This window comes from Zootoca vivipara, chromosome 4 (genome assembly GCF_965207765.1).
Source record: "Zootoca vivipara chromosome 4, rZooViv2.hap1.1, whole genome shotgun sequence".
Taxonomy (NCBI): domain Eukaryota; kingdom Metazoa; phylum Chordata; class Lepidosauria; order Squamata; family Lacertidae; genus Zootoca; species Zootoca vivipara.
Genome location: NC_142587.1, coordinates 20,800,978 through 20,813,509, shown reverse-complemented (window position 1 = coordinate 20,813,509; position 12,532 = coordinate 20,800,978). Strand labels below are relative to the sequence as shown.

The 12,532-nt window shown below is 40.1% G+C and overlaps 1 protein-coding gene across 3 annotated transcripts in view; it reads right to left on the bottom strand.

The window, feature by feature from the left end:
* Positions 1-12,532, bottom strand: part of CLYBL (citramalyl-CoA lyase) — a 193,085-nt gene that overhangs the window by 77,768 nt on the left and 102,785 nt on the right. The window contains exon 2 of one of the 3 annotated variants that reach the window (XM_088667547.1): positions 12,015-12,171. The exons of the other annotated variants lie outside the window; for them this stretch is intronic. Coding sequence (XP_088523673.1) covers positions 12,015-12,052 — 38 coding nt within the window. The 5' untranslated portion in view covers positions 12,053-12,171. The remainder of the gene's footprint in view (positions 1-12,014; positions 12,172-12,532) is intronic. 3 annotated transcript variants of the gene reach the window in all.

Here is a 12,532-nt window from a genome sequence, read left to right as displayed (position 1 = left end):
TTGTTTCTCACAGAATTAGCAACAATGAATGGCTAAAATACCTCAGATCATATATGTCTAATTGCAGTCAAGAGCAGCTCTTGTCTGCATGTACATTTCAATTTAACTCTGGGGATAATGTTTGTTAATTGTATTTCTTTTATATGCTGGTGGTGGAGGGGGGGAGAAAGCTGCTTACTCAAAAAGGGGCTAAGTGTTCCCTTCTATCCCTTTGTTCCCACAAGAAGCTAAAGTCACTTCAAGAGGCACTTAATCCCATCATCCATGGTTACAATTGCCTTACAGCGTCAGTCAAAAAGAATCCGAAGTAAATGCAGCTATATTATGTAATTAAAAGAAATTCAGGTAGTTATTGCCAGGGGCACTTTCCAGGTCCAAATACGTAAAATGGCACTGCAGGGATCCTAAATACTGTAGTGTTTTAAATCTGGTCAACCACAATATCGCACAGATCAAGAGGAGGAATATGCAGAAAGGGAGAACGCCTCTCTCCTAGTGTGCATTGTGAAGCAAGAGGAAGGAGGAGGGACTTTCTGACCTTTGAAGTGGCAAGAACCTACAGAAGCCCATCTGAAAAGGGAAATAAAAATATCAAGAGGAAGAGAAACAAACAGACTTATTACAGAAGGCCCCAGTTCCAATTGTAATCGTTAAAGACGATGTAATATAACAAAAATTGAATCATCTTTAATGCTTTTGTTCAGGTTATCCAATGTTCAAAATACATATTTCCTTCACTATTGCAGAGGAGCCTAGCATAGCATTTGATAGCTGCCTGTAAAGCGCTGATCTTAAAGAGATTTACTAGAAAGTTTAGCATCACTAGTCTAAAGTTAATTTCAAGGAACTGGTGGCCAATTAAGGAAGCAACATGTTTGATATCCAGATGTTTCACAGCAGTTGATCTAGCAACTCCAAATGGTGTGGATTTAGCAACATTCTCTAATTATGTTGATACAGAAACCAAAACCATGCCAACCAACATATCAAACACACACCTTATATATATGGTATTCCTGCTTTTCCCCCTTATAATAAACAAATGCTTGGAAGTTTTGTTTTTGTTCAAAACAATGCCACAGCCTCTCTTTTTTCCATCTAGAAATACCAATCAGATTGTTTCAGTGGAAGATTAGATGCTGGGTTCTGAGGGTTTGGGGAACTTGAGCTTTTAAAAAACACAACCTTAGAAACACAATTCAGTTCATAATATGGCCTCCATAATAAGCCTCATATTCTGCTGCAAATAAGAGATTGACTCTGCTAAAACAGATGTGCACAAACAGGTTCAAGCCAACGGTAAGTGAAATCAGCACTAAGGACAGTGTCTCCAGTTGAAACTGCCTACAATGATTAAAATAGCTTTTACAAAAGCCCGAGAAAGTACCAGTGCAAGCAACAGAAAATTACAGGGGGAAAGGGTTAGTAATGCTATTTTTAAAAATCAACCCCAGCAATGACAAGCTCTGGATCTCAAAGGAACAGATTGGGATCGGTGACACCACAGAGCAGTTGCCTGCTGGAAAATCAAACCGGTAGCAAGAGAGAAAAAGGGAGGCTTCCAAGTGACCCTCTGCAAATAAACTGCTAAAATAGGTAGGTTTCTTCTTGCTGGAGATATAGGCATATAAATAAGTGGTACATGAAACATCACTGGTTACCTTGCTGTTGTTTTAAAGGATGCACAACAAGGCAGCGCTGAAACAAAAATACAAACCAAATGTTTTAATCTAAAGTCTTTGTTCATTTTTTTTTGTGACACTTTAACAACATCCTCCGTACATTTACTTGGACGCTAAGTTTCCTGATTTCAAATGGAACCTAAGTCTGCTTATAACTGTAGTCTTCAACTATTTTCTCCCCCATGATGTCACAATATAACCAATTTTAAAATGGTGTATATAGAAAAAAGGGTGGTGGAATCCTTTCAAGGAATGATAGGACAAAGTGAAAGAGAACTGACAAAGGCCTAGAATAATTGATCTCAACCATAAAATGATGAAGTACCGGTAGTACCATAGGTTAAATAGTTAACCAAGACCACTCCCCTCCCACTAGGTCTAACCCCTATGACCTTTCCTTTAACTCATCAAGTAAATAATCTCCATGATACTGACATTGCGGTTTGCAAATATCAAGGGCTCTTCTATATAGAGCAAACATCTTTTCATTTAAAGCAGAGAAGGACACAATCTGGAAGCAGAGCAATTTCATTAAAGCTGCTTTTATTTAATTGTTTTAAAGAAAGCTAAGCGCTCTCACACAGGAGACTGAGGCAAGTAATTTATTGAGAAATTTAAAAAAGGAAAACTAACACTTGGGAGTAAGAGTCCTGGGTTTCAATGGAATTTAAGTAAGGCAGTTCTCTTTAGCCCTCTAGGAAAGTAAGTTGAGATCAATTATACTGTAATTACTTCCATTATAAAGAAATTTGGAGTGGTATTCAGTCGAAGTTGAGAATATGGGAGAAAAGGAAGGAATCAATTAGTACAAGAATTGCATTAGTTAAAATGTTTTTGTTACCCAGATTAACGTATCTTTTTTATGTATTACTCTGGCATTTACCGGAACGGATTTTGAAGGGGTGACAAGGGGAAATCGATAGGTTTGTTTTTGCATCCAAGAAACAAAGGATGGCTGGCAGATATAGGTATCACAGAATCCAAGATGGAGGATGGCAGATTCCCAATCTGGCTTTATGTTATGAAGCTTACCAACTAAGACATCTTATGATTTGGTTGGAGGGAGAAAAGGGGGAAGGTTTGGGTAGTATAGAGTGAGAGAACTTGGAAGCAGTAGGAGGGAAAATAAGAATATTCGATAGGAGGAAAAGGAAAAAGGAAGTAGACAAAATGTCAACATTTATGGGGTCCATTTGGGTATGGGAGAAGTGGAGAAGTAAGCTTTTTCCTGACCTTTCTCCTCTTACCAAAATGTGGCATTATGATAAAATGGCCCCGTTACGGGAGCTCATCCCAAAAGAGGTAGGGGATAAATTAAAGGAGATTTCAATTCATGATATGGAGAAAAGTTGGGAAACAGAAGGTACGATGGAAGAAGGAAGTTCTTTGGTTAAAGAAAAACCCATTTTTTTCCCTGTTGAAGGAAGAAGAAGTTTAAAAACATGGTAAAAGAATTATTACACCCTTCGAAGAATTAGTGAAAGGTTATAGGATAGATAGGGCCAAAATAGTTTCAAAATTATTTAAGGTATTATTAAATATGGGGAAATCACCAAAAGAAAGTTTGAAATAATATTGGAAGTTAGATATCCAGGAACAGATTTTAGATGAAGATTGGGAAAGAATTTTTCAGCAACCACCCTTTGTTGCAACCTCTAGGATAATCCAGGAACAGGGGTTGAAGCTGATACAAAAATGGTATTATACACCAGTAAGGTTAATAAAAAAATTCCTTCAGTAGCACCTTAAAGACCAACTAAGTTTTTATTTTGGTATGAGCTTTCGTGTGCATGCACACTTCTTCAGATACAGTGAAATGGAAGTTTCCAGGCACTTATGTAGAGAAGGGGTGGGGAGGGGTGGGGATGGGGAGGGGGGATCACTCAGAAGGGTGGTGGAAATGGGTGATTGACTGACTGATAGCTGTTGATGACCGCAAACGACTGCAAATGGTTTTGCATGAAAAAGCAAGGGTGGAGATGGCTGAAGATCGCTTATCATGTATAATGAGATAAGAACCCGATATCTCTGTTCAAACCAGGTCCCTCCATGGTTTTGAGCTTGGTGATAAGTTGCAATTCAGCAACTTCTCTTTCCAGTCTATTTCTGAAATTCTTTTGTAGTAAGACAGCTAGCTGTCTTACTACAAAAGAATTTCAGAAATAGACTGGAAAGAGAAGTTGCTGAATTGCAACTTATCACCAAGCTCAAAACCATGGAGGGACCTGGTTTGAACAGAGATATCGGGTTCTTATCTCATTATACATGATAAGCGATCTTCAGCCATCTCCACCCTTGCTTTTTCATGCAAAACCATTTGCAGTCGTTTGCGGTCATCAACAGCTATCAGTCAGTCAATCACCCATTTCCACCACCCTTCTGAGTGATCCCCCCTCCCCATCCCCACCCCTCCCCACCCCTTCTCTACATAAGTGCCTGGAAACTTCCATTTCACTGTATCTGAAGAAGTGTGCATGCACACGAAAGCTCATACCAAAATAAAAACTTAGTTGGTCTTTAAGGTGCTACTGAAGGAATTTTTTTATTTTACTTCGATCCAGACCAACACGGCTACCTACCTGTAACCAGTAAGGTTGTATCATATCACAAAATCCGGAAGTAAGAATTGCTGGAGGAAATGTGGAGTGATGGGAACGTACAGTCATATGTGGTGGGATTGTCCGTTAGTTAATAAGTTTTGGAAACAGATTGGTATAGAAATATTGAGAATTGTGGGTAGAAGTGTGGAAATATCTAAATTAACGGTTCTTATTAGCCTGGGTAGCACCGGATTAAAAACAAAAGAGGAACGTAAATGGGTAAAATTGATGGTAATTGCAGCTAGAAAGGTTATAGCAAGTAATTGGAAAAATGCAGAAGAGCTAGGGGTGAACAAATGGAGGGAAAAATTGAATAATATTATAATTTTAGAATACCTAACTGTGAAGATGCGTAAAATGAAAGGGTTTAAGGTCAGTGAGAAAGAGGAGGATTGGTTTGAAAAGATATTGAATTATTTGTGTAGGTTTGAACAATCTGGGGTAATTAAAATGTTAAAAGTGAAATAAACCTTCTGGAATGTGGAGCTTAATATATATAGAATTGTACATATGGTTGATATACATACATACATATATATATATATATATATATATATGTATATATGTAATTGTTTATGTATACCTAATGTATCGGCCACCTGGGGGGGGGGGTTTCACTGTTTGTGTTTGGTTGTTGGTGATTTAAATATATATATATTTAAAAATATAATTACTTCCAGGTACAAATACTTTGATATAGATTGATATGATTCTTATAACTCAGGAGTCACCAACCTTTCTGGACCAGGGACACATTTCAATTTTGGGGCAAGTGTTGGGGGTGCCAGTCACAAAATGGCTACCATGGGGGAGGCTGGCATAACTCAAAATTGGAGAGACAACTACCCTGACAACCTTATACTTATCACAGGAAGTAAGCAATGTCCTGACTGGACATCAAACAATAGTGATTGCACACACACCGATGGTGTTTCTGCCTAACAAGGGGGAGCGTTTCTCAGTTCCATGGAAAATGGCATATCACACTCACTCTAATTTCACAGAAAATGCTTAGAAGGTACCTCCACATTTTGCCCCACAAATTTATTTTTAAGAGAACTGTTTCTTCTTCAAAACCGGGGAACTACCCCGGGACACCAATTAAATCTTTCACGGGCACCACAGTGCCCACAAATGTCAGGTTGGCAACCCCTGATATAAGCCTTGCATAGAAAGACATAACAAAAATACCATTTAGGCATCAATCCTATACCCACATACTCAGGAGAAAGTCCTATTTAATTCAACAGATATACACATAGATATTGTTAGCTGATAAGTGCCACAATTTCACCCATTTTTAACAATTTCACCATTTTCATTAGCTTCTATCTGATTAAACTAGAAGAAATGAAGAAAACATGCATTTTTATGACCATGCTATTTTCAAATAAAATACCTAATAATGGCCATGAATCTGATACAACTGAGTATCCAGAATATATGGTACTGTTGTTTCAATTCTCCCAAAAGCTGCAATTCTGTTTGTATTCTACATAGCCCAGTCTATTCAAATGCCATGCAGTCCTTGTTCACATCAGTTTAATTCACAACAGTTATATCTGATATGAATGGACACGACCGATTTTGCGACACAGAGCTATCCACCAAAATGTTATAAACTTGACATAAAAATTAAGTTAACTGACAGAAAGGTTTGTGAACATGCTGATGATGTTAGACTATGGCTTCCACTGCATATGTAGAGTACACAATAATACCAACATGCAATAGTTATAAACAAAAGTCATTCTGTATTTTTATTCACCACCTGCATTTTGAAGTAATTTGCATTGGCTAAATCCACGTAGGTTAGATCTATCAATGTCTACAAGCCCGGTTGGCTAAGGGCAACCTCTTTATTCCGATTTAATGTGCCTCTGATAACCAGAGGGTTGGAATAAATTTGAGATGGCTATCATCTCATAGCTGCCAAGTTATCCCTTTTTTTAAGGGATTTTCCCTCATGCTGAATAGGCTTCCTCGCGAGAAAAGGGAAAACTTGGCAGCTATGTATCATCTCCATAGCCTGATTGTGGATTTCCAAGGGCTGGATGCTATTGGAAAACTATGGGAAAACTATTTGGAAGCTATTGCAATATTGAGCTAGACTGTCCCTGGTGTGATCCAAGCAAAGCATGTTTTGATAACCGTAATAGCAATGCATTACCATACTTCACAACTGAATAAATGGAAAATATAATTTTGAGAAAAAGAATGTATTGAAACGACTTAAATTCATTTAACACCCCCCCCAATATCCAAGAACTGAAACAATTATAAAGCAATATCCTCACATATTTAATAAAATATTATTTTATCTATTGCACAACGACTCTCAAGTACAATATAACAATAGCTTATCAAATCCCCGAGGCTGCTAAATTCTCAATTAGCAATTCTCAATCAAAAGGATCCTTCCCCTTTCTTTCTATCTATCCCAAGAGTCAGTCTCTCATTGTAATTAATTTTTCAGGGGTTTTAATTATAGAAATGGAAAATCATACTCAAGTCATATTAACTAGAAAAGAATGATACGATATCCCATGAGTTTACCACATACTTCGCAATTCACTCTTTACAGAAACCTTTTAATAATAATTACAGGCATAATAAGCAAGATAACTACCATATTAGGCTCCATTACTGAGCCCCAATACTGTAGTATGTTATGAAGATGGATATTCTGGATCATTTTATAAGAATACTGAGGTGGCACCTGCTCTGAAATAACTGCACCACACGTAATGCCAAGGTAACAAAACAGTGCAGAATTAAGAATGCATAGTTCCAGTTATTTGTCTGAAAAAAGAACCTAGTCTCAAGAGTGCACAGCAAAGTCCTGAAAACACAATCCTGGCTCAAACAGCATAATGCTCATCTCAGTAATTCTTACAACAATCCTGTAAGGTAGTATTACAGTATCTTACATGGGCGTACCCAGCATGGGGCAGCGGGGGGCAGCTGCCCTCCCAGAAGCAAAAAATTAAATGGTTATAAAGTGATGAAACAGGCAGCAGCCAAGCGAGGAAGGCAGGCATCCCGCTGGCGACACAGCCTAGAAGGGAAAGGGCTCGGCTCTTGCTCCGACGCCAGCAGCAGCCCCAGCGTGCTCGCCACCCTCCCGCTCCTGATTGCCCCCCCTAGTTTTAATCCTGGGTACGCCCCTGGTATCTTACGAGGGGGGTAACGTTCTGGGGATTATACCTAATGCCAAAATCATGTATGGTCAGAAAAACATTGGGTGCAATGGTGGGTGGGATTGCCAAAGTCTTCCCCCCTCTGATGTCCACCCCCTTCCCAGCCCCTTTTAGTTAAAACTTCTTCTTTTTGGAAAAACGTGTAAAGCTGAATGTGCATAAGTAAAATGCACGTACTGTAAATTGTGTGCTTATTGTATTCCCATTTAGCAGTTCAAAGATGAGGGTGAGAGAGTAATGACTTGCAAGTTGTACGAAGGGAGCAACCCCATACACAAGAAGCTGGCATAAAGCAAGCCTGGTGTAAATTAATTTAGCATAAAGTAACACCAGATCCAAAGTCCATTCAGTATTGCTGGCTAAACTGGTATGAGCCTGCCAGAAGGAAAACAAGACTTTAAAATAGCGTTTAAGTTACACCAGCCTTTTTCCCCCCTCTGGCTTAACTTACCGTACTCCTGGTTGCCAAGTCACAAGACTGTGCTGAACAGGCACAGGATTCAGCCTAAGTCCCTCTGGTCCCACCACAACCCTTTTTTTTGGGGGGGGGGTTAGAGCAGCTTAAGATCCATCAGATTCTGCTCTCTCAAGTGAGTATTGGCTGCACCTAGATGGGGGAAATATGCCAGCGTATCTCCAGATGAGCTGAGGATGAGGGAATTAAGCCAGTGTAGCCTGGGCTGGACCAGGAATCTCCAGGTTCAGCCAGAGGGCCGTTGAATCCTAGCCTTGCTCGTTAATTCTATTCCATAAAATAAACTTGGCCCAGTAGCAGATTGGCAACTAGTGCCAACTTCTGAGCAGAGGTGTTATATGCTTACAAGACCTCATTCCTGTCAGAAATCGCGCTGCAGCATTCTGCACTAACTGCAGCTTCTGGATAAAGCGCAAGGGAAGCAGTAATCCACCCTAGATGTAATCAGTGCATGAACTACTTTGGCCAGGCTCTCCTGGTCCAAGAATGACTGTAGCTATCGAACCTCAATTGTCCATAAACCCAGAAGGTCTTGGTACAGGATTGCTCCCTAAGGCCCTCCAAGTTGATGATTTAGTTCCTTAGATAGTCAATCAGTAGCAAAGCTAGAACTGAATCCATCAGACTTATAACTGTTTTTAACCCTTTTAAACTATAATTGTTTCAGGGAATTACAACCAAAACCAAGACACAAAGTAAGCACAAACGCAGATGTGGCCAAGGATCAATATAATCTACAATAATAAAAGTAGACATGGCTTGATTAAAACAAGTAAATTAGCAATTAGAAAATTTTTAAAAAACACCCCCCTTCAGTCCCAAGGGTCATTTGCAATAAAAGAATAAACAAACACTTGTGTGTAAGGTGTTTTTTTTAAAAAAAAAACCAAAACTAAACAGCTCTAAAGGCCAACTTGCTCACCATAGACATTTTTGTGTGTCAACTTACTAAGTACATATGCCCCTATTATGTACACAGGGGGAGTTTCTTATCTGTCTTTCACATGTGCCATTAACTTATGTGGCTATGATTGCTACTATCCACATCCATTTGGGTGACAGTGGAACACAATAAAAACCAATTGAAACTTGCCCTAAATCTTAAGAATCCAAAGTTGTTCTGTTCCCAGCAGGTCCCAGTTTCCTGGATCTTCTCTCCTCTTTTTTTTAATTAAAACAAACAAACAAACAAAACCAACAACCCACAAACCTATAGGCAGAATTCCATCATCAGCACCTTCCAACACTGCATCTTTGCTAGTCCCATTTCCTTTTTTCTTCCTTAAAAACAGATCTGCAAAGCCAGCCTCCTCTTCTTCTAGATCGTTCTCGGTGACAGAGAGTGAAGGAGACGGAGAAAGACCATTGCACCAAAGACATGCCTAATTTGCCCATGAAAAGTGTTAAAAAGTAATCCAGCCTCTCTAGGGAGTAAAGGCATTTTGGGCACTCACTGTCATTAATTTAAAGTGCAAAGGATGGGGCCCAGTAACAACTGAGGACACAAAAGACCCCGGGATAAGAAACTGGCTGAAGAAGAACACAATGTGATTTTTGTTTCTGGCTACACACCCACAATGCTGGCTCACAAACTTCTTTCGAAGTGTTTAACATTATGGGTTGGAACATAAATCCGATGATTTAGACTACTGACTACTGAGGATCTAGGATTCAAAGAATGCAGCCACTAGTTCAGATCACCCAAGGGTGCTTTCGAACTCAGGGCTATCAAACTGCAGCCCACACTGCAAAAGCAGTTCCGGGAAGGCTTAGAGAACTGCAGTTCGAAGAGGGGAAAGGACAAAGGGCTTGTCAAAAGTCTTGGCTGTGCTTGAAGCACAGAACCATATAGAGCTTTCTTGTACCAGATCAGACTATTTGTTACCCCAGCTCAGCATTGTCCACTATGGTCTCAGACAGGGGTCTTTTATCTCATGTGATCTGACCCTTTCAACTGGAGATGACAGGGACCTTCTACAAGCAAAGCATCTGCACTGAGCTATGAGCCCACCTAAATACAATGGTCAGCACTTTGGGTTCTGCCCATAGTATTTAAGCTAGTAGGAATGAATAGCAAGACTTTACTTTCATGGAGGAAAGGCAAAAGGTGAACACAGGGACATCACTGTGTTAAGGGGCTTAGGCTGTTCCTTGCCTCTGATAAACCTTGATACACTTCCTCCTGCATGTGTATGTGTATATCCTGGGTTCTTCATGATGCCAGCCTGTGATGCAATGTTGGGAACAACTGGGATAGGTGGTTGGTAAGATATATTGGAATCATACTGCTGTACTCAGATCACTTCTCCAAGTAGCGATGGGGCAAAACACTAGGTTTGGTTTTCCTTGGAAGGAGCTCACTAGAGGTATGCCAAGTTCCAGGTATTTCCTAACCATTTGCAAGACTTAAGGAAGATCATCTAACAATTCTTATGGAAATACATCCAATGGATGTGGCCATTGGAATATCCCAGGCTATTAACGCTCATGGCTCAAGGTTACTAGTGTCCTATTCACAGGAATCTGATAGTAAACACACAACACTGCATTGTTACATGTTATTTTCTTTAACATGAACCAACCTGACCACACCACTTCCTCCTCCTCCCCCCACCTTGACCCAGAGGCACAAGCTGAGGATGGGGGAAGCAGGTGTGTCCATTGGAGGGTGTCCATTAACAATGAGGCATAAAGAACAGAAAGATGAGAGCCAGGACAAGGATTAAACTCTTTCAGTAATCCACCAAGGAGACAAACAAGTCATAGGATCCTAAAAAGGGCAGGTTGAGAGATGTAGAGAGAAGGCTGAGGAATCTCAAAATGGCCACCTTCTTCAGGTGCAAACTTGCACTGTGTCTGTTGTTTAATGGCAAAGAACGTGATTTGCATACAGAAGGCTCAAAGTTCATCTGCATACAGAAGGCACTTGGCATCTCCAGTTACAAAAAGGAATGTGGGTAGCAGGATTTTGAGGTACTGTATTGGAGAGCCGCTGCTAGATGGGTTAATGGCAGTGCCGGATTTACGTATAAGCTAAACAAGCTATAGCTTAGGGGCCCACTCTCTTGGGGCCTCCCCAAAAATTATGCGTCTTTGTAAATTGTGCTTGCAACGGAACTTTTGTTATTGCCAAATGCCAATGTGTTTGCATTATTAAGTTTGTTATGAGTAAAAAAATCATTTTAATTTAGAGCTTAATAATTAAAATAATTATAATTATTTTAGTCAGACACGACTAAACGACTAAACAACAACAATATACTTCTTCTTAATTGTATTTTAGTTCAACAATTACTTTGATAAAATACATATTTTGTTATGTGCAAATGGCTTTAGATACCTATTAGGTCCATAAATTACCATATAGCATATATTCAACAGACAAAACAGCGACAGGTGGCGCTGTGGGCTAAACCACTGAGCCTAGGGCTTGCTGATCAGAAGGTCGGCGGTTCAAATCCCTGTGACGGGGTAAGCTCCCGTTGCTTGGTCCCAGCTCCTGCCAACCTAGCAGTTCGAAAGCACATCAAAATGCAAATAGATAAATAGGAACCGCTATAGCGGGAAGGTAAACGGTGTTTCCATGTGCTGCTCTGGTTTGCCAGAAGCAGCTTTGTCATGCTGGCCACATGACCTGGAAGCTATACGCCGGCTCCCTCGGCCAATAATGCGAGATGAGCGCGCAACCCCAGAGTCGGTCACGACAGGACCTAATGGTCAGGGGTCCCTTAAGGACAGCTGGACATATAAAGGGCCCCATTACCTTCAGTAGCTTAGGGCCTCATCAAACCTAAATTTAGCTCTGGTTAATGGTCTGATTCAGCATAAGGTGACTGAAAGTATCTACTTCTTCATGGCTTGTTCAAGTTGATCCAATTATTGACGCCAATACATTCTTATTACCTTGAATGCAATCCACAACAGTTGCTACCTGAAAATGTGCTAGACAACCTACAGAAAAGGTCCCAAGCAGCTCTGTTTGTGAAATTTCTCACAACGTGCTATCAATTCTTTGGAATAACCCAATCTGGAAGGACCTGTCTCTTAGGGTCCATACCTTTTTGTCCTTTGCCTGTCCCTTAGCAGATGGCGCATCTAGCCCAAAGTTAATCCACTGCAGACATTTTCACAGTATCATTGCAGATGACAGCTGGAAGCAACAGTTTATGTGGCTTCACGATGTTTGGTGTGTTGCTCTACGGCATTGCAGAAACCTGAAAAATTATGCAGATTCTGATCACGTCACCTCTAAAAGGTGTACCAATTCTGACTTGTTGCCTGCACATATATCACAGTAGCTGGCGAGCACAGGAGGAAATAGATGATTCTCATGTTTAAAAACTTCTCAATATTAATATCATACCACAGATTCACCAGGAAAAGCCTTGAAAAAGATTCTTCAGGTAGTTTTCTTATTACTTCTTGTTTGGTGCACTGAAACAAGTCATTTTCCTGGGTTTTAGCTCCAGTTAGCAAGTTGTTCCTCAACAAAGGGACTGTACAGATTTTTTTGATGTTATTTTATTTTACCAGTTCTCTCTGCGGAAGCTGTACTCTCAAGAATTTCTTTGTCTG